Consider the following 23,014-nt stretch of genomic DNA (forward strand, 5'->3'; position numbering starts at 1 on the left):
CACAGAGGATTGCCAGTAGTAAAGCCAACCGCCAGAACAGGACATTAGAGGGCAGTATCCACACTCCATTGCTACCTGGCTTTATTCCAGCAATACCCAAGGGAAAGTTAAAAACCTAGGCCCCAGTGTTTGGGTGTGAAAGGCTTCCACACCCAAAGGAATTCCAAACAAGTTTCCTGGTTTCTTAAGACTGTAGTGCACAAAAAGCAGATTTAAGAACATACTACACCAAGCTGATCTGAGAGTGCAATGTTGGTTGATAAAACCTGGAGAACTTCTGCAAAATAGGAAGAATAAATGTTTGAGTCACTCAGTAAGTTGTGCAGAGGGTATGATTTAATATGCAAGGAGTCTTACTTAGCAAAGCTGATTACATCTCCTTGCAATGTGCACACAGACATCCACTATTCCAGCTGTACCAGGCAAGAATGCAATGCTACAGTTCACACAAACAAGATGCACATCCATCCTCAGGTCACTCACGATCTCAAGTGTTTTATTTTGCTCAGAACAACAGCTGAGAAAAGTCTGGCGAGTGCTGAAAGTTATCATTAAGGCTTTTCACATTTTCTAACATAATGAAAACATTTAAACTACCACCATTCCTCACCAAAAAACTCCAGTTACACCACTAGCTTCTGTAACATACTTGAAAAGAAAGTTTGAAAGCCATTTCTATAAGCCTTACTTGTGAGATGCCAGGAGATAAGACACCAATCTTCTTTTTCTTACTTAAGGTAGCAATTTATGACAATATTTTAGGAAGCTCAACATTTTCACATTTAACTACTGCAGAGCCCTTGTAATTCTCACATTGCCTATCAGTGTCATAACAGAGGGAACTGCTTAAGGTTTCTAGGCTAAGGACTAGTGAAGTGATTCACATGAAAATAGTAAAATAAATGTGTTCAGGTTTTTCATCACTAATTTGTAGGAAGAAGCAACAAGAAACTCTGAAGATCTTCTTTTGCTTCATTTGGCTATTACTTAACCTCAAGAATGACAAATACAGGTGAGCAAACAGTGAAGAAAAGGGCTAGGGTAGTTGGTTCCTGAAACACTAAGTGTCAGACCACTACAGCCTTATCAAAACCCTCCAAAAACCAGAGCAACAACAGTACTGTAGCCAGTGTTGGTTTAAGGATGCAAGGCATCGGTCATAAACAAAGACAGTCCTTTATTTGCCCAAGTGCTACAGTTGGATGATGCATGCAGGCACACTTTTTTTTATTTCTGGGAGAAGCCTGGAGATGCTTTGTGTTACACTAAAAAGAGAACAGGGAATAAAACTGAGTTGTCTGGCCACACAATCTCTAGCTTTAGAAGAGCTTGTGTAAAAATACTTTGAAGTATATCAGCTCAAACATTTGCATGCAATTACACAGTAACAAATGACACCTTATGTGCTGCTTCTTCCATCACCAAGTGGTAGAAGTGTCCCAAGAAAAGGGTATTCAAGTGAGAATGGCACTAAAGGTTCTCTGAAGCGTAAGTCTAGTGACCTATGCTGCCAAGCCTTCCCTTTTCCACGTAAAAAAAACTGTTCTAAGACACTACCAAGCCCACTCAAGAGACTGAGATGACAGCATAAGCCTGGTTCCACCTTCTGCAAAGAAGGTGGTTCAATTATTCCATAGCTAAAGCCTGGACACAGGCAGTTCGCTATAGTATGTAATTCAATAACGAGGGCAACAGCACAAGATGGACCAAGAACTCAAGTAAATCACTCTGATGTTTAGGGGCATTAAGTAACCTAACACAACCATAACCTAACCCCCTTCCTTTTAAAGGTATGTGAACTACAGGCTGCAAGACCAACTGTAAAGAGATAGCTTTCTCAGCCATGAGACTAAAGAAACAGACTCCAAGCAATTCCCTGAATAGAGTAAGATCTTACTCTTAAATGTAAGAACTGTGACTGCATGTAATACATCCCACATTAAAAGCAGCCACAGCTACTTATGCTTGACCTTAAGAGTTTGATTTTAAGAGATGCCACCCTAGAAAAAAATACGTTTTTCTATTATTCCACATTTCTGATCATATCTACCAAGATTTATTAGTCAACGGGAAAGTGAAATTGGATATATTTTCCTCCATTTCCATTTAAAATTAAGTCTTTATTTATTTTAAGCAGAAACTTTCAAAGCAGTTGGGCTAAGCAGGCTGTTTTATCATGACACCATTACATTCAGTTGCAGAGAAGTCGCGCTTCAAACAATTTTAAGCAAAACAAGTGTTTGTGGGTTTTCTCCCTCTGCCGTTGGGCAAAACATCAAGTAACAGTTTTTAAATGTCTCAATGTGGCAAGCATGTCTTTCTGCATTCTCTACATCAGCAGGCCAACTAGTAATGCAGTTAGGTCTTGCCCATGGAACAACAGAGGGAAGGGAATACAACCATCTGATATGACAAATCTTAACTGACAAAAAAAAAAACACATTCAACTTGCTTGAGGAATATAACTGTTTGGTGAAAACCAGCTATATTCAATGTTGTCATGGGTGGGCTGGGTCCGTAATTGTACAAAGATACAGAGCACTACATCTTGGGTTGTTTTTAGTTATAACTTAACTGAGCACTACCCTCTTATCTTGACTCTTAAAATATCTGAGGCACAAGTATGTGTGTGTACTTGTTTTATTCATAATTTGAGTTGTCTCGGGATACCAAATGTATTTCTATTTAAGGTGGTATAACAAAACTGTTGACCTCATTTCAAGACATCCACTGATCCATTTTTCATTCAATGGCAATATCGAATGTTAAAAGGAACATAAAAACAAACATGCACACAATTGTACAGTTTTCATAAATGTCTATTTCATTATTTGTGGGTAGCGCATTAAACAGTTAAATACATTTAAATAATGTTTAAGTGACTGCACTAATGCAGAATTGTAACTAGATGGGTAACCAATTTAACTAGAAACCAGCTAACAAGTAACTGTCTAAATACTTCAAATACAGCTCTTGTTCTAGGTCATCCTTCTTGGGAAAAAAAGCCTGCTGGTCACATTGGAAATACATTTTAAGGCCAAATTCTTCCGATATCCCTTCTCTGCAGCAGTTTCTTCACCTTTTTAAGCCTCCAATTCCAGGCCAAGACCAAGTTTATGGCCACCAGCATTGATGCTCTTCCCATCTATCAGGGCAGACAGAGTAAGCTTCACACCTGTAAGATATTAGAGAGAACATTTACAGCATATAATCACAATTGCTTTAACTGCAACTTAACCTCTGTCATTTCAAGTCCCAGTTGTAGCTCTCAGTTCATTACTTTGCTCCCAATTACTCCACAGAAGAATTCATTTACATATGAAATATACCCAAAGCTAGTCATGTGAATCAAGCAAACTAGATCTTTTTTGAAATACCATTTTATAAACCACATATCCAAAGACTCTACTTGGTAAGTGCACAGAAAGTTTCTTCTTCTACATTATGGTATGCATGAAAGAGAGAAACTGAATAGAATGACAGACACTTGTGCCAAGCAAGGGACAGAATGAAAGCTATGTATTTTACCAGGTTTCAAATGAATAACTAACCAATAGTAAGGTAGCATTAACAGGTGTTTTCATATTTAAACAGAAAAAGTTCAGTTCCTCAGATTTTTTCTGAACATGCAGATCAGGAAGTGTGCTGTTTTGATTAATAAACATTTTTCGAGATCTACTATAGTTCAATAAAGTAGGTCAGGAAAAAACAAAGCTAGGAAAGACTTTTTGCACAGCCTTAAAGCTAAGCTATCAAACACAAGTCAACTGTTAAATAAATAAATAATATAATGCAGAAATACCATTAGATACAGTGTTATCTGTCTTGTTTATCTAAGTGTTAATGTGCAACATAACCTGCTGTCAAACACCTACTTTTCAAGACAAAGATATTCTGAAGAATCAAAATAGTTGCATATCAATACACAGATCTCAAAACTCTTCTGTGTGATGCATGGAAGATATGTATGCTAAAGTCATGCATGTGGAAGTCCTTACCTGGCCTCAGGGTCTGGGTGTAACCCACTCCAACTAGACTAGAATTGTTCACTTTTGCCTAGAGAAAAATAAACAAACAATTGAAACATAACTGAAGAGTTCTTCATTACCATTCAGGAGCCAGAACTTAATAACCAAACCCAGTATTACTTTTTTCATTATCTCTGTGCTTACTTCACTGTCTCTCTAGCTATGCCTATGCCCCACAACTTAAGCTGAAAAACTGAAACCTATTTACATGCAGACAGGTCACAGGGACACGGAGAACTGCTACTGGAAAGTAGTTTGGCAGGTGCACTTACACCCATTCTTTTCAGAAGGCCATAACAACTCACCACCAGTTTCCCAAAATAAGACACATTTGAAGAATCCTACATTAGTATTTTGCTGGACCAGTCAGTCAAACAGAGATCACTTCATAACACAGTAAACACAGTGCAAAAATTCTCTCAGTCTGCATCACTTGCTCTACAGAATGATTCCAGCCTCATAATGAGCAAAGCTGTTCTGCATTATCATCTTTGTAACCATCTCTTACCAGTTCTCACCATGAGAATTGGAGTGTTTCCAAAAAAACTGTTCAGAAAGATCTGTAAGCTTAGGGTCAGATTTGAAGGTTGTGTTGTCTGTCTTTTTTAATATACAAATGTGAAGTCCTGCAGAGCAGGGCAACATTTGAGTCAGATTCTAAAAGAGATGTTGCTATATGTAAAGTAGAATGATTTAAATACTGCTGCTTTTAATTATAACCATCTGGATTTTAAGAGTAGCTTTTACTAGACTTTTTGACCAATTATCTTTTGTACTAACAACATACATATGCTCAGGAACTGAAAAGTTGCTGTTTAGAATAACCCTTTTAGTTAGAGGCATACTTACAGAGATAGAAGCAGTGGAATCCAACTTGTATTTAGCTGCAATACCGAAGCGAGTGCTGTTGCTACCTGCTGTCCAGGACAGGTTTACAGCAGTTTCAAGATTGTCACTCACTTTCTGGTAAATTGACCCACCAAATTCAGAACCATCATTGCTGCACAAATATAAAAAAGAAGTTACCTCCTTATATCTGCTTAATCCCAAGTTCTAAAAATACAGTTCATCTTATTCAAACGAGAGTCAGAAACTTTGAGTTGTTCCACACTTCTACATTGGGTTAAGGGAGATGAAAAAAACTTCACAGCAAAATTAAACTGCAATAATCCATGAAAATATCTTTCAGTTTGCCACAGTTAACTCTCAAACTGATTTTAAGTACTTCAACAGGATTCCAGTTTACATGCTTAACCTAATAGATAAATGTTAATTATGAGGAAACAAGCATTCTGAATTTGATTACTGAACATACCTGATGTTTCTAACGATTTCAAAGATTCTTTTTAAAAAAAAAAAAAAAAACTGTCACAGTATTTGAGATTACTGAAGTGAAATGCAATTCTTACAGCTTAGACTAAGGTGCTTTGCAGCTAACCCTGCCTCAACTTCCACAAACCCTGATGGAACAATCCCTCGTCTCTTTCCAAAATAGCTTGGTTTTGAAACAAAGGTGTTATGTCCTACATAAACACACTGAAACAATGACAGTTGGTATTAGATTGAGAACACCATATTCTTCCATAGATTATGATCAGCTTGTTCTGAAGGACATCCAAGCTCTCTAAACACCGCAATTTGAATGAAGTTCAAAACCAAGATGCCGTACACTTTAGTTGCACTCTAAGCATTTCATGCACTCATCCCATATATGCAAGATGAAGAAGCTACTCAAGATGTACAACAGCAAGGCTCTGTTCTTGCTGCAGAAACTACCTTTGATCTACTTAAATAGCTCAAGGCTAATTGCTACCTCTAACAAATCTACTACCCTTGTATTATAGTCAGGTACAGTTCAATGTATTGGGAAAACTAGAAGCAGCATTATGATCAGCTCAACATATCTGGGAGTTATGCATATTGCGCTTCCATTTTTGATTTCAGCATCTGGAAAACTGCAGCATGTATTACGCTTTAAACGATAAGCTATGAGCGAGTACTCACTGTTTTGAAAAGAGAAACTAACATCTGTTTAAGTTTGCTATTCAAAAGAATCATGCTACTTAAATGCTTGAAATACCAAGAGGTGCTTGGAAGGCGTTTGTATTCTGACTAGAGTGAAGGGTAAAGAAAACCTGCTTCTGTAAAACTGGACACAATTTTAAGTACTTACACATTAGTGTGCAGTTGGAAGTCTCCAGTCTTGTAACCCACAGAGAAGTTGTTCCTTGTCAATTTTGATTTGGCACTATCAAAAGTCATCTGATAACCAGCCAGCCAGCCTTCATAACCGAAGACAGCTGAACCATGGATTGCAGGCCCAGCAAAGTCAAAGTCAACATCACAACCGAGGTTTAGGCATTCACGTTTATATGCTGACTTGATTTTACCACTCTTCTTTCTGAAACAGAGAAAAGGTTATTTTAAGAGAGGGCTTGATCTTTCCTCAATGAACTGCCAAATTTGAGCCATATGCCTCAACGGAATGTATCTAAATGCCACACACGTGCCTCCTCTAGACTGATCCAAAGCACAGGTAACCCACCAAAAATACAGAAAAAAACATCAAAACATGTATTGTTATAATGACAGAAACATCTTCATCCCTCCTGTAATATTCCAACTAAGTATTTCTATCCCAGAAAATGAGGAAAGTAGGCTGCTGTGAAGTGTACAATACTAAGCCTGTTGAACAAGATGCGATGCTGTTCAGCAGAAGCCTTTAGTAGCATTAGGATTTGCCAATGTGGATCAATAACAATTGATTTGACAGACCAGATGGCTATTTACCAACCATGGATGTAGGTAGTCAGACGGTAAAGAGTTAAAAATTCTTACCCTGTATTTGGTGAGAAAGTTGTATCAAACGTCAACTTCAAGCCTTTGGCAATCTAATTGGAGAGAAGACAACACTATAAATACAGTTCTGCCAGTAAAGTAAGTAAGCTGAATGCTTCCCTAATCTATTACCTGATCTTCAATTGCAATTTCTGTTCCCAGAGTGTTATCTGTGTTCCATTTTTCTGTGAAAGTCAGCCCATATTCAGCCCACTTGTATTTGGTCTCCAAGCTCCCATTAACTTTTCCAGTGTCGGTGTTCGAAGAACCAGATGTTGTGAACTCCTAAAAAAGGACAGTGTCCATGTAATACTGAAGATACATGTGACCATGGAAGTCTTACACAATGACAAAAGACCCTTCTTTATGAAATATTAAGATCTTGTTATGCTATGTAACAAGCTGAACAACAGACAACTTGGGGGACAGACATAACAGGAACTAACAGCCAGGTGATTCACATCCACATAGAGGACTCCCCACCTCCTCACCCTCATTTCAACTGGGATGTTTGTGTCAGCATTACAAAAACATATTGGTTTATAAAGTAACTCAAAAGCAAGGCTGTAGTTACTATAAGCATTCTGCTCTAAAGGAAATGAGTTCCTGAAATATAAGGTCACCTCTGATACTCATAACAAGCAAACCAAAAGCCAAACCAAGAATCTTTAATACTTGACAGCACATTCCCCTGCTGGGAATGACAACCTGCAACTGATACAGGATTCACATCAGAGCCTGTATTCTGCATAAAGTTTTAGCAGTTATTACTGGTAGTCCTTGACAGAAACAACCTGAAATAAACTTTAGAACTTTAACAGGATCATAGGGCTCTGCAAACACAGCAGGTAACACACCTCTAACAGCTACTTATTCTTGTAACTTCCTGTTCTGATCGGCACCAGGGATCTACCTTTACACCTTGCAAAGTCTGCTCTAGAAATAGATAAGTCATGGAAGGCACTGCTTGCGTGACCGAGCCATCTTGCATGGAATATCACTGCGGCCTTTTACTACTTTTAAAGAAGAGTCACAGATGCAAAGTGCTATTTCACTACCAACTACTTCATACAGGTATTAAGATGTCAAAAAGTTCCAAAAACACAAACAGTACCACAAACAACTTCTGAGTACCGTAGTTGAAATATATATTTATGTGTGTGTCTGTGTATATATATATATATAAGAGCTGATTTTATTTATTGGCCCATACTGCAATACCAGTGTTATATTCAGAAGTCTGCGCTTTAGGTGCTTCTGAAATTTTTACACCAAACATTTATCATTATTAAAACTAAATGTACTTAATAGTATCTGGAAGATGCCCTTCCGTCATTAAATAATCATCAGAACACCCACCCTCCCCCCCCCCCCAAATACAATGAATAAGTACTTGAACTCACCACTCCACTTGCAGATTTTGTTTTCACATCCAGCTTCACCAACCCAAACCCTTAATAAACAGAAGTCGAAGTTAAAAAGTTGTGCTTTAATTAAGACAAGATACACTTTCAAAAAGCTGTTTTCCCAACCTCACTGCTGAGACTGCTGTGTATATACATAAACTACAAAAACCACCATAGACTGACTTCCGTAACACTCAAATTACAAGTACTACTGCAGCTAGAGGAGGCCACCCTAACAAGAAGCCAGGAGTTCTGTTCTGTCATCACCAAACAGTAAGCAGGGAGTAGCTGCTCGGTTGTATACTGCACATCTAACAAGATAATACCCAAGAATTAACGTATTTACTGACAAGATCCATTCTCTTGTGTTTCCTTGATGGCATCTACTATGTACTCAATGCTATTTGAAGAGCTATCCTAATGCATAAAATTCTGTCTGAGCACTAAGAAGAAATATCTCAAAGGAAAATCACTAGGAAATGCACAAGTATTGGACTTGAAATGTAAGTATGTCATTTCACATTTTTACCCTCCGACCTGAGTGTTGATCTTGGTGAAAAAACCCTGCATGAATTCCTGAAGACTAGAAATAAACAGCACTGCAAGTAAGCAGATTTAAACTATGCAACTGCATATTAAGCATTTACAGATTTTTGAATTTTATTATCCCGAGAGCTACTCTTCCTGCTATTCCAAAAGAAGCACTATAATGTTACAGTGGTAATATACATTAAATATATATTTGTAGCTCCCCTTTCTATACCAACAAATGCTGTGGCACAAAGACCAGTACAGGAAGTGTGCTCCTAAGCTAAGTAACAGTGGATGCTCAGTCTCACATACTTGTACACCTCTTTCCTGACATGTGTGGCTAAGGCAGTGAGGTTTAACAGACTTCACATCAAAATAGCCCACAAAAAGCCTCCACTGATCTGTTATCAGCTGACAGAAATGACACAAAAGAAACATACCCTCCCCAAAAACACAGGCATATGAGTATTCAGCTTTACATACAAGCTACATACAGCAGTCGATTCACTGCTGCAACACAGACCATGCTTTATTTTCTAAGAGGCTCTATTCTTACCATATCCTTTATTGAAGATATCTCTGGCAGATTTGCCAAGGTCTGCATACGATGGAGGAATTGCCATTGGAGCTGAAAGGTAATGAGTGTAATTAATAGTCCATCTTTTACCATACACACACACCCCAAAATGTTACCACAACTCTTAAAGATGCCTTCTTTAAGGCAGATTAGTCCACAAAAGCAGTTAACAGACACATGGTTCAAACAATTACAATGTTCTGTGAAACACACAGATTTTCAGTGATGTTCACCATGAACACTGTGTTTCCTGTGCATATGTAACCTGATTATTGATGAGAAAGTGTCACTTTTCAAGTCGACTTCACCACACACCTTTCATTACCACAAGCTAATAGCTCACATTCCCAGAGTTGGCAGTAACCAGTGAAAACCAGGAAACCGGAAATATGAAAAACTAATTGAGACTTATTTCTGCAAGTCCTACAAAGCCAAATTTAACAGATGCCTATGAAAGTTATTTGAGAAGACCTACAATGTTTCATTTTTAAGATGAAAGCATGAGGTTTAAAATACAGGGCAAAGTAGACACTAAAATTTAGACCTAAGATTTGGCATGGATATTTGAAGGATGTTACCTAGCCATCACTCAGATGAAGGTCTTCCACCCTACAAAGTACAAGAGCTTACGTTGCGGGGTGGGGAGGGTGAGGGGTGGTTCCTGTTAGCTTAAAACAAACAGTAGTAGGAGTGCTGGATCAGTGAGAAAATGACTTTTACGGAGAGCTTCCAGACAGGGAGCTTCTGACAATCTGACTGTTAAAGAACCCATCGTTCAAGACTAGCCATGGCCCAGTCCCCCAGCCTGCTGGATACCAGCCTAATGTCCCACACAGGACCACATGGTGCTCCTCCTCCCCATGAAGATGCTCTCTATATGTATCTTCCTTAGGTGACTGCTTCACTACTTCAACAGCAAAATGTCATAAGTAGGAGCATTGTATTTTAAAGTCTTAAAATGCAGAAAAGGGAGCATATTTCCAAGACTTAGTAATTTTCCCCAAAGGGCCAAAAAACAAAGGGGAAAAATACTAACTACACAAACACAATAAAAAGCCTTAACACAGAAGCAAAATGAGAAGTCCTCTCTTATCTTTTAAAATTAATCAGTCATTTGTTTTGCTGAAAGCCAGATGAACATAATTCACTGTTCATCCTACTCTTGTATTAAAGAAAAAAATTTACTTTGTTTTAAAGTAAACAGAAAAACATCCTTAGAACCTAAAAGAAATAAGGGCAGTACTCTCATATATTAACTTTCAACTGAAAGCTGAAAAGATGACTTCCAGTTTTAGAAAGCAATTTTAACTAAGATTTATATTTTCTTCTGCATATCATTATGAGTGTATTCAGTAATAAGGGATTTCAATAATATGGGATTTAAGGCAGGCTTTTTATTCTTCTTTTAAAGTCACCTTTCATCTTCTCTTGGCCTTATCTGCATAAAAGCAGAACTTGCCTGAATCAGGCAAGGTATTCCTGATTTGGAATAATTTCCTTTAGGGCATCATTCCACTAAACACACTGTTTTAGAAGAGTAGCCACACAAAAACTGATTATACTACCTACCAGCTATAGCCTAACTGTAATCAACTGCTACTATTTAAAAAGTGTTTTAGCATGTAAGCAAAAGCCTTGTGCCTAAACATCGTTTCTCCAAAATTTGTTTCCTCATTGTCCGGAGTACCTCTCTCCATCTTCCTAAACCACAAAAGGAAGACTTGAACTGCATCATAGCAAAATCACATATGTTTACAGTTTAGCTAAAAATAAATTAAAAATAAATCTTTACTAAGGAATGCTAAGCTCTACATCCAAGCCAGTAGAGAAAGACATCCAGCACTTACTGAAGAGTATTAAGAAAATAGACTTATTAACAGAGTCATTTGTCTGTTGAAAGAATTACTTGAACATGCTTGAATCTTGAAAAGGCTCAGCCCAAGTTAAAGTCCACAGTAACTAAGATAAGCTTCAGGACAAGATTCAATAGTGGAACAGATACGAGTCCCAGTGTCATCACAGGGAATGATTTCTGTGATCTAGTCAATAAAACTATGAGATGTAGGACCAAATTATTAGAAATTATGGAACAGTAGTCTTCCCACACTCTAAATCCCTGCTGTACAATTCATTAGTAGTTTAAAATAACATAGAGGTTTAGCTACCTACTTCTCCTCTGAATAAGTCTCTAGCCTTTAGCATAGACATACTTTGACAGCACAAATGAGCTTTTATTTCTTGTTTTAAATACTTAAAATCTGACTAGACAATCACTACAGATAAGATATTTATATTAAGCCATAAAGGCCTGTGAGGTTAACAAACTGGTATCTGTCTAAATTTAAAGAAACATTGCAGTGAAAGGATGTCACTGTTTTATCCAGCCAAGTTAAGCTTCCTCCCTATGTGAGGAAGCTGACCAGTATTTGTCAGACACTGCAGTCTACAGATCTAAGTTTCATGATTAAAAGTTAGAACAGCTTATGACCTTCACACTACTGTTTTACTTCTTTACTAACAGTGATACAAGAAGAAAAAAGGAAAAAGCCCAAGTTAGTTTTTGGTATACTAAAGACTTGATAAGCTAGTGTCATCATGAGAAAGCTCATTAAATGAGAACAGGGCCAAAAAAACTCATTCCTGTTTCCTCTAGAGTTGGTAAGATAGCTAGGTCTGCAAACTCTTACAACCAGAAGTAATTTTCTTCAATCCTGTTTTAACTGCCTTTCATGTAAACTATTAATTAGAAGTGCCTAAAATATAGGTAACACTTAACGACAATAGGTTGGTTGTGAAAGCAACTGTCGGATCTTATTCCTCATTTCATAAACATAGAATGCACTGGTAGCAAGCAGGAGCTCCACCCTAATCTGTGTCATTTTATCCCTCTTTAAAAAAAAATCATTAAGGAATCTGTTACTCAAAATCCACAAATAGGCCTTCTTTTAATGTAAAATAAGAAAAAAAGAACAGAAAAAATATAGAAATGTTGTCAGAATGATTACATGACAACTTTCCTTCGAGGTAGCATTTCAAAACTGTGTCGCACCCTGTAATTAAAGGAATGCCAAGGACTTCTATAAAGATTTCTAGACCTCAGGATATTGAGGATCAAGCTAGAGGTCATGTAGTGAAAAAAAAAATTTCTCACTCATCCCATTTTGTAAATGGCAGCAACTACACTAAGATTGTATTCTGATATCGCAAATAGTAACAGAGAAGTAGAAATACCTGAAAATATTCTTGTTAAAAACGCATCGGATACACTGACCTTTACACTTAGCCTGCTCCTAACGCTTACAGAACAAAAAGAACCTCGTTACCCTTGCTTCACCTGTCTCCCTACTTACTTCTCGGAGGCTGGCACGCTACTGGCGTAGCCATAGCTAGGCCAACTTAGAGGCTCTACGGAGAAGGGAGAGAAGATTAAACAGCTGCGGTCAGCTCCGCGCTCACAAACCGAAAGCGGCAGCGCAGCGGAGCCCCCCCCACACCGCCAGGGCGAGGCCGCGGCCCGGGCCCCCCCCCCCCTTCTCCCTTCCCTTCCCCTCCCCGGGCCCCGCCGCAAGGTGAACTCCCCGGCGCGGCCATCTTGGGCATCCCGCGCTGCCCCCCGCCCTTATGTAACCGCCGCCCGCTCCGGGCCGGGCCGCAGCCCCGAGGCACCGAGGCCCGAGGGGCTCCGCCGCCACCTCCCCCCCCCCCCCCCCGCACCCCCATGGCCGCTCCCGCCCCGCCGCCACCGGGCAGCCGAGCCCCAGCCCCAGCCCCAGCCCCGCGCCCCTGCCTCGCTCCCGGCCCCGCTCGCCGCCCCCTCGGCCGCGGCCGGCACCTGGCTGGCGCGGGACGGCGGAGGAGCGGGGCCGGGGCCGGGCGGAGCGGGGAGGAGGCCGCGCTGCTGCAGGCGCTGGCACTGGAGGGCGAACTGAAGGAGACACCGGGGTCCGCCCGCCCGCCGCCGCCCCGCAGGACCCCAGCGAGCCGGGGCCGCCCCGCGCCCCGCCTCACCGCCGCACCACGCCGGGAGGCGGCCCCCGCCCGCCGCAGGCCGCCGCCGCCGCCCCGCGAAACGCGCCGGGGAGAGCGCGGGGGGACGCGGCAGCCGCCAGCCAGCCCCGAGCCCCCCGGGGGGCGCCGCGAGCCGCAGGCGCTCGCGCGGGCAGCCCCGGCGGCCGCGAGGGGCCCGCGGGAGGGCGGGGCCTGCGGAGGGAGGGCGGCAACGGCCGCGCCCGGCGCCTCACGGGCACCGCGGGGGGGGCGAGGCCTCTCCGCGCCCCGCGGCCGCGCACGGCGGAGCTTGGGGAGAGGCGGCCGCGGGGGGCTCCTGGCGGGCTGCGGGGCCGCCACCGGGAGCAGCGGCGGTGGCAGGGAGCTCGGCCGCAGCCCCGGTCACCGACACGGGTCACTGCGCGCTAGGCCCCGCAGCGTGCTCGGGCAGTGCCCTCATGGAACAGCAGAAAGTCAAAGGGACACGGCCGCGCGGTGCGGTGCTGCGGCAGGGACACTGTAACACCAAGCACCAACAAACACCAACAATAAACCACAATACCGGGCACAACAGCAACTCCCCAGCTTATTAAAAATAATATAACTTCAAGGCCCAGCATAATGCCCATCGGCATCTCCCAGTTACATCAAAAGATCAGCAGCTGATTGACCTCTGTTAAAACCCAATACTTCCACAGCAGGAGACCCAAGGGGCTAGTACGCTTAATTCTCTTAAAGATGCCAGCTTGGCAGGCCTGTGAGGGAAGGTATTGATGAATCAAGGAAGAAAACCACATGCTGAGAGCATAAATGACAGTAGACGTACTCTGTCTTACTCTGCACTGGAACAGAGGCTGGGAATAGACAGAGGCCTCATTAAGTAAAGATACATCGTGGCATGAACTGTTCATTATTTAAAAACAGACATTTATTATTCATATCCACAATAGAAAAATCCATTCAGAATAAAAGTTAAGTTACTTACATCAGGCAGCTGGATCTCTTTTTACTATTAATACTTTAGTCATGGATTGGCTGAATGGTTTTTTTAAGCAATACAGGAAAGTGACTACTGCCCCACCCTAAGGGGAAAAGTACTGAATCACTTGCTTTATGAAACAAAACAGACATAATCCAAAACAGCAGTGCACGAACTCCTCTGTACGAACACTGCAAGCTTCTGTAGCTAGCGTCTGTTGCCCTGTCTTTCCCATGTTCACTACATATCTCACAGCGGATCTTCTGCACCCCAGAGCACCAAGAAGGAATGCCTTCAAGCCCGCCATAATTTATCAGTTTTATCCTGGACCTTTCTTCCTACAGCCTGGGCTTCACCATCATCCCCCAGCACACATACATCCCATACAGCTGTGCTTGCTCTAAATGAGCTTGCTTCCACTTGTAACTAATCAGCTCTCACATACATGCCACTCAGCTGTTTCCTTCCACTTGCAGTTTACCTATCACTGCTTTGAACAAGTACAACTATACGTATCCATGACTGACATGAGTGAATCATATGCTTTACTGGCACTGCTTGGAAAAAAACACTCTACTGCAAGAACATACTTTTTGAACACAAACCCTGCTTATCTTTCCATACATTATAATCATGATTACTTGATTAAGTAATATATCTGACCATCAAAAAGAGAGCAATTATCTAGTGTGCATATCAATTTCCATCAAACATCTTGGATAATTTTATGTTCACTTATAGCCCAAGCCTGAATTCACGGTCTGCCCTCCCCACAAGATGCAGGCCTTTGAGCATTAGAAATTCAGTAGAGAGCAAGCCTTAATGAAAGCCTAACAATGATCAACTAGGTAAACTAGGACTCCTCATTCAGAAAACAAATTGACCAAAGAGATACTGAAGAGATCATAAAATTATAAACAGCAGGGAAAGGGAGGGAAATAGGTGAAGCTAGCAGGAAACAAATTCAGAACCAGCAAAGGAGGGCACATTTTATTGTTGTTTTTGTTTGTTTGTTTTCCTCTCCCCACCAAAGGAGCGTCATTCAGTGAAAATTCTTGCCACAAGATGTTTAATGTTTTTTGGGCTCCAGGGGAATGTAGACTGGTTTGTGGAAGAGAAATCCTGTGAGGATTACTAATTACTAATCCATTAGATATGGCTGTATGACCTTGTTGGAGTCAGAAAATGCCTGAGCTACAAACAGAGGCGTCATTTAAGCTCACTCTGTTCTCACGCTCCTTGTCAGGCATGCCTTGCCTAATTCATTGCTTAACTCATCATCTCAGTGGCAGGAATATTAGGCTAGCTACACCTTTTATTTACTAACATGCAACTGCCCTTATGCAAGCAGGACATCTGGAAAGCCCTATGAGGGCAGGCAGATGAGTCCCATACTGCCAGGATCCTTTAGACTGAAATTAAATGCCTTTTATTTCCCCCACCCCCCAGCAGTTTTCAGTGGTCTTCTTTCAGTTTGGCTTAAACAATTAGGGGGAAGTAACTTAAGCCAGCTTCTAGGATACAGATAAAACAGGTCCACATAGAGGCTGACACTTAAACAAGCTGATAAATATGCACATCCAGATAGTCTCTTACCTCAGAGAAACACCAATGAACAATGGAAAGCCTGGCACTTCAGTGATGAGAGGACAAACAGAAAGCAAATTTGGGAAAGCCAACAATGGTGGGAAAAAGGGAAACCAAAACAGAAAGCAAAACAGAAAACTAATCTGGGAAACCAAATGGCGTGCAGGCCCTAGTGAGGCTGACACAGAGCCTCTTGCAGCTACCTACCTAACCCAAGCTGATTCCCCACAGCCCTGAAGCCAAAGCAAATCACAGAGTCACAGAATCACCTAGGTAGGAAGAGACCTCCAAGATCACTTAGTCCAACCTCTGACCTAACACTAACAAATCCTCCACTAAGGATCCTCCACATATAAACGTCTTTGAAAGGCATCCAGGGATGGTAACTCAACCACTGCCCTGGACAGCCTATTCTAATGCCTCACAACCCTTTCAGTAAAGGAGTTCTTCCTAACATCCAACCTAAACCTTCCCTGACGCAACTTAAGTCCATTCCCCCTCGTCTTGTCACCAGGCATGTGGGAGAATAGACCAACCCCCACCTCTCTACAGCCTCCTTTAAGATATCTGTAGAGAGCGATAAGGTCGCCCCTGAGCCTCCTCTTCTCCAGGCTGAACAAGCCCAGCTCCCTCAGCTGCTCTTCCTAAGACTTGTTCTCCAGATCCCTTGCTGGCTTTTTTGCCCTTCTGTGAACTCACTCAAGCATCTTGATGTCCTGTGACTGTCCAAGTGATTGGAGACAATCACTTCCCTAGACACACTGGCCACACTGCTTCTTATACAAGCCAGGATGCTGTTGGCCTTTTTGGCCACCTGAGCACACTGCTGGCTCATATTCAGCCGACTGTCCACCATCACTCCAGGTCCTTCTCTGCCTGGCAGCTCTCCAACCACTCATCTCCCAGCCTGTAGCTCTGCTTGGGGTTATTGCACCCCAGGTGCAGGACCCGGCACTTGGCCTTGTTGAACTTCATGCAGTTGACTTCAGCCCATCTGTCCAGCCTATCCAGATCCTCCTGCAGAGCCTTCCTACCCTCAAGCAGATCGACATACACACCTAGCTTGGCATCGTCGATCCCCTCATCCAGATCATTGATAAAGACATTAAAGAGAACTGGCCCTAGTACTGAGCCCTGGGGGTCTCCACTAGTGACTGGGCTCCAACTGGATTTAACTTCATTAACCACAACTCTTCAGGCTCGGCTATTCAGCCAGCTTTTAACTCAACAAAGTGTACGGCAGTCCAAACCATGAGCAGCCAGTTTCTTGAGGAGAAATAAGAATCTAGTCCTTGTTGTGACAGCCTATAGAGATACTGCACACTCTTTTAGCCTATAACCAATGCTAAATTGTCCCATCCCCAAGTAAACAGAAAGAGGGATAGGAAAAAGGTTCTGTTAAAGAGCAAGAAGAAATTGAAATGAAAACCAACCTCTTCAGATATGCCTGTACTTATTCCTTCTTCTAGGTTTTTCTTTGGTCAACTGTAAATTTGTATTCATCTTTGTTCTTCGTGTTGCAGCTTCCATTTCCTCAGATAATTTCTTTTTTCTTTGTACCCAGTAGCTCAAGGAATAAGCAACTTTTTAATAAAATTAACTTCTACTACCTGCTAGATCTCAAACCATCAGATTTCCTGAAGCTCTAAAATGAGTAAATTAATAGACTTCTCTCCTTTGGGGGAAACACCACCTGGAAAGGGAGGGGCAATTAAACAATCAGATGATGATCTGTAAGCAAAACACAATAATTCTTGAAAAACACATTGAGAAAGTCAAAAAGAGATGCCCAGTACCCTTAAATGACTTATGTGGAGCAATTGGCACATGATTTGAGTGATTGGCAGAACAGTTCTCACCTGCTGTAAATACGAGACTGACTACTCATTTCTGCTGTTATTGATGTTTCTCCTTTTAATTTCTGCTCAAGGTTTCTGTTCCATGACCCCCATCTCATGTTTTCCTTGGGTGTTTTTCTCCGTTTTATACCAACAGAGAAGACTGGAATCAAAGAGATCAAAGAGAGGACAGAAGCATCGAGATTCCTGGCTATCAATCCTATATTTAGACCATATCTGTCATATGCCATTAAACTAAGCCATACAAACCATCTGTATATAATGAAAGATTATTGCTTTTTGTAGGTCTACACCCTATTACCACATGCTATTAACAGCTGGACAGTTAGAGCTAATTTGCTAATTAACTTTGATTGAGGTTTGATTTATATGCTGGATAATGCTCCTAATTAGATAAATAAAATAAAATAAAATAAAATAAAATAAAATAAAATAAAATAAAATAAAATAAAATAAAATAAAATAAAATAAAATAAGAGAGAGAGAGAAAAAGGAAAGTAGACTATAGCATCTTTTTAAAGACTTAGGCCAGGCTATATTTGATGTGGAAAATACATATGCTGCAAAAATATTCATGTGAGTAAAATTACACCAGAACTAATTCTATGACCTGAAGAGCAAGAGCTTCTTCTGTGGAACACCTTCAGTATCAGCATGTGTAAAGCACTGAAGCTTAACCTAATCCAATATAATAATTTTTCATAAATCATCTCATTTATTTTGTTACATTGCCATGAATTAAAGACAAAATCAACAAACATTGGAGCCTATGGCAGATTGTAAGCAAACAACAGATGCCTAAAAAATAATGGATTATCTTTACCATCTTGTGCTCCAATCCTGCAAACAGTAGCGCATGCATGCACACATAAACATGCGCACACATGATTGCTTCAATTCGTGTACCTGCCAGGTGAAGACCTGCAGCTGGAAGCAAATGGCATCTCTGTAAATACCAAAGTACAGACCAGGAGAAGGGGAGATTTGTCACATGTCCAGCACTGCATGCATAGAATCATAGAATCAGTAAGGTTGGAAAACACCTCCAAGATCATCTGGTCCAACCATCGCCCTACTGCCAATGTCACCCACTAAACCATGTTCCTAAGCGCCACGTCCAACCTTTCCTTGAACACCCTCAGGGACAGTGACTCCACCACTTCCCTGGGCAGCCTGTTCCAGTGTCTGATTACTCTTTCTGAGAAGAAATGTCTCCTAATTTCCAACATAAACGCCCCCTGACACAACTTGAGGCCATTCCCTCTAGTCCTATTGCTAGTCATCTGTGAGAAGAGGTCAACCCCCAGCTCCCCACCACTTCTTTTCAGGTAGCTGTAGAGAGCAGTAAGGCCTGCTCTGAGCCTCCTCTTTAACTAAAAAACCCCAGTTCCCGCTGCTGCTCCTCACAGGACTTGTGTTCCAGGCCCTTCACCAGCTTTGTGGCCATTCTCTGGACATGCTCCAGGGCCTCTGTGTCCTTCTTATATTGAGGAGCCCAAAACTGGACACAGTACTCAAAGTGCAGCCTCACCAGAGCAGAATACAAGGGGACGATTGCCTCCTTGGTCCTTCTGGCTACGCTATTCCTGACAGAAGCCAGGATACCGCTAGATCACTATTTCAATCACCTCAAGTTTTCTGTAACATGCTGGATGAGAATTATATGCCCCAGAAAATTCAATTTTTTTAATATATATATATATATTTTTTGTCTAAGAAATTATGCCACAGATCAACAGGCCCCCAAGATTTGATTTGTGTAGGTGAAAACAACTCATTTGCCTGCATGAAACTGATAGCTTGTCTCATTGTAAGGCATGACCCAGTGAGGGACACAAGCGCGCAGGAAGCTGAACAATGTTTTTGTGGCGTTCCTTCCTTCTTGCTGAAGCAATGGTGAAGCAATGAAGCAAAGGTGAAGCCTAAATTCTGTAAATACCACCCTGATGGTGGGGAGAAACAAGGGACAGCCGTACCATGGTTGAGGAAAGGTGTTGAGCACCTGGAGGTGGGTGCAGAACAGTGCAGGCCTACTACAGTGCACTGCTTTATTCAGAAAGTGTTAAGGAAGGGGGCTTGACAGCAGTTTATCCCCAGGCAAATTCTACCCTAACAAAAGAGATATGCTTCCCTGATATTACACATTATTTACAGGCTGTCCTTTTTGTGATAGTCACTTTATGTTTTTTATCATAGTAATTTTAGTGATGATAGTCTTGGCTGTAAACTGCTCTCAGTGTGCATCCTCAAACCTGAAGGCATCTCGACAGCAACAGCACTTGCTGGCCGTTTGATTTTGGAGGGACTACTAGTAATACTAAGAAATCTTACTATTTATTGAAGTATTTACTGTCATGCCAGCCTGCACCTCAATGAAATTCTCTCTGAGGACACATCTTTTCCTCAGGTCACCTCTCTTTCTAGGGGGCCTGTCAGCAGCAGTGGTATGAGCATAGCAGGTGGTGTTCCACAGCCTGGCTGCTGCAACCCGAGCTGCTGCCCCAAAAGGCCTTGGACTTCGAGGAAGGGGTAGCCGTGGACCTGGATGTGCTCTGGCTCCTGGAGGACGAATGCCACTGTCCCCTCTGCCTTAGTGAGGCAGGAGGACTGGGGGTAGGGCCATTCTGTGGGACCTCAGTCTTTCTTCAACCCTGCAGGGGTGATGTATTCTCACTCCATGGCAGATTTTTCCTCTTTAACATAAATTTAACTACAGATATGTATGGTCACGCTCTAGCTAGTTGCTGGTTGCTTAGTGTTGGTATCAGTGCAGCAGAGCTGATGATACTGGTTCTTATGATTAGTTTTGCCTAACAACCCCCAGTAAAATGTCATATTTTAGTTATATACACTTCAGCTGACTCCTTTTTATTTTCTCAGTCTTGAAATTTGTTAGCCTAAATGCTTTTTCAAAAGTTTTAAAATGTTCAGTGCTTTATAAGGTAAAAATGCTGTTTACCCAACTGAACTAGTTCTTATAATGATTTAATTGAGACATTTCTTTTTTCTTTTTTTCTTTTCTTTTTTTTTTTAATGTTGAAACAGGTATTTTAGTCCGTGGAAAGATGGGCCTCTGCTGTCTAGTAAAACTCACCCATCTGAGCACTAATACAAAGGGACAATGAAATGTGACAGGAACAAAGGCAAAGGTGTCTGTTGACAAGAATGAAGAGATCTGAGGTTTACTGCAGATTTACCTACATCAATTAATTCCATTAATTTGAATAATGATATTGACCTCTTTTGTAAAACCCAAAAGAAAGTGAATTTTGAAAAAAAAGATGTGTCCTGCTTTCCAGCCATTACATAACTGTAACTTTTTAATGTCACATTGAAATACTTGCACACCCAGGTATAAAACTAACAGAGCATGTAGGAGAAAGACAGATAAGATGTTTCTTAAAAATCTACACAAGGGTCCTCCACATTCAGAGGTGACAAGATAGCTATTATAAATGTGGCCAAATAACCAAATAACCAAGATCGTGCACTATCTGAAATAAAACAGCTTCTTAGCTGTCCCCTTTTCTTCCTGTCTGGGATGAAAATGTGTCTAGGTTTAGCTACTTCATACCCTTGGAAGAGAGTTAGCAAATTCTTAGAAATCAGGCTTTTAAAAATCTTTGCTTGCACTGTGTTTTGAAGAGAAAACTTTGTCTGGCACTGCTTGCCAGGGGAAGCTCTTGCAAATCTGTATTTTGAGGGACAAGCAGAGAGAAATATGGGTGCTTGTATATGAATGTGATTTCAAAACTAGCCTAAGTAGAATGTATCTATCTAGGAAACTATCAAGAACTATTTTAATGACTATAATGTTGTTGTCCATGTGGCCATTAACTTTGTTTCAGAATGCTATCATCTTCTATTAACCAGGTATATCACATGATACAAAACTAAGAATGAGAAGTCGTTGGTGAAAATGGTTGACTTGCAGATGGATTGTGATGCTGAGATTTAAAAAGCCTGTGCTGGGGAAGATGGACTGTATGTGTTTGCAGATGGGCTCACTGGTGCAGATTGTGGAAAAATTCAATGTCACTTGCTTCGTTGGTGTCAATTACAGCCAGAACCAAATATAAATCTTCAGAGGAGTTACAAAGCCCTGCAAGTAATGATCCACAAAATACGTATTTCTTAAAAATAATGTCACCAAGGACTACAGACCAAACAGACCTCCATCACTTGATGGATATTCACAGCAAGACACAGGCCAGCAGTTCAATTAACCCAGCAACAGATTAAGGAAGTAATAAACATTAAGAGACTAGCTAGGGCATATGTAGAGAAATAACGTGTGGTTCATTGATATAAGGAGTCATCATAAGGAAAGAGTCTTTTCAGAGAGAGAAGTGATCCTATGCTCCATTTTTGTCATGTAGAGATAAGTTTTCTAAAAGGCTGATTCTAGACCCATGAGGAAAGGCTTCTGCATAACTCTTGTGATTCAAGCAGAAAATATAACCTTAAGAAATAGAATATAATGAAGAACTACAACACAGATCATGTCTGGATGATACTAATCATTAACAATTTATTTTAAAAGCACATAGAAAGTTAGTATGTTTTTGGAGCCATGTGTGGTTAATACTATTTTAAAGCTAGATGATAAAGACAGATTACTTTGAAATGAAAAAGGTAATTCTAGCCCTAGGGAAATCCTGTTAAACAATATTCGTTGTTGCATTTTCTGTACTACTACCTTTCTGCTTCATGCCAAAAGGTGATTTAGAGAAGGTTCCAACCATACTGACTGTCTATAATATACAAAATGTGTAAGAATTCTTCTGCATCTATATGGATTAGATTCCCCTTGTGTTTTAATAAATCTTGGTTTTATTTTTCTAACAAATCTATGGAAGATTTGTTAGGTGAGGAATAGAAATCCAAGGAGCCTTGAGAAATTTGTAGAAATAACTGGTCAATTGTTCACATAATTCATCAATGCACATTTTAAAAATATCTTTCTTCTTTAAAAGTGTCTTTTGGTTGTCTTCTGAAGACGAACAATAAAAACTGAGCCTGAACATTGGTCAAAGACTATTGAGATATTCTTTTTCTTGTGTTAGAAAAGCTGGCAAATGAATTTACATGAAGAAGGTAATGTGTACCTAGCTGTTAGCTGAAGTGGGAAACGTCAAAATCTTCAAAATAAAAATTTCATTTAAGTGTATGTAAGTTAACTGACCATCATTATTTCTTAGGCATTACAAACAGCCCAGCCA

At 41.0% G+C, this 23,014-nt stretch overlaps 1 protein-coding gene across 4 annotated transcripts; it reads right to left on the reverse strand.

The window, feature by feature from the left end:
• Window positions 1-2,099: 2,099 nt before the first annotated feature.
• Window positions 2,100-17,415, reverse strand: VDAC2 (voltage dependent anion channel 2). 4 transcript variants are annotated; one of them, XM_038181132.2, is made up of 10 exons: window positions 13,213-13,352; window positions 12,731-12,785; window positions 9,360-9,431; window positions 8,270-8,319; window positions 6,999-7,151; window positions 6,867-6,919; window positions 6,202-6,429; window positions 4,878-5,028; window positions 3,999-4,056; window positions 2,100-3,175 (listed from the first exon to the last, which is right to left on the reverse strand). In XM_038181132.2, the coding sequence occupies exons 2-10, from the start codon at window positions 12,762-12,764 to the stop codon at window positions 3,084-3,086; spliced, it is 891 nt and encodes a 296-aa protein (XP_038037060.1). In that variant the 5' UTR covers window positions 12,765-12,785; window positions 13,213-13,352; the 3' UTR covers window positions 2,100-3,083. The 4 variants fall into 4 exon arrangements, with proteins under 4 accessions (XP_038037060.1, XP_027315889.3, XP_071895624.1 ...); XM_027460088.3 differs by lacking the exons at window positions 12,731-12,785; window positions 13,213-13,352 and adding an exon at window positions 17,367-17,415; XM_072039523.1 differs by lacking the exons at window positions 12,731-12,785; window positions 13,213-13,352 and adding an exon at window positions 13,389-13,445.
• Between the last annotated feature and the right edge of the window lie 5,599 nt (window positions 17,416-23,014).

The sequence above is a fragment of the Anas platyrhynchos genome, chromosome 6 (assembly GCF_047663525.1).
Source record: "Anas platyrhynchos isolate ZD024472 breed Pekin duck chromosome 6, IASCAAS_PekinDuck_T2T, whole genome shotgun sequence".
NCBI lineage: Eukaryota > Metazoa > Chordata > Aves > Anseriformes > Anatidae > Anas > Anas platyrhynchos.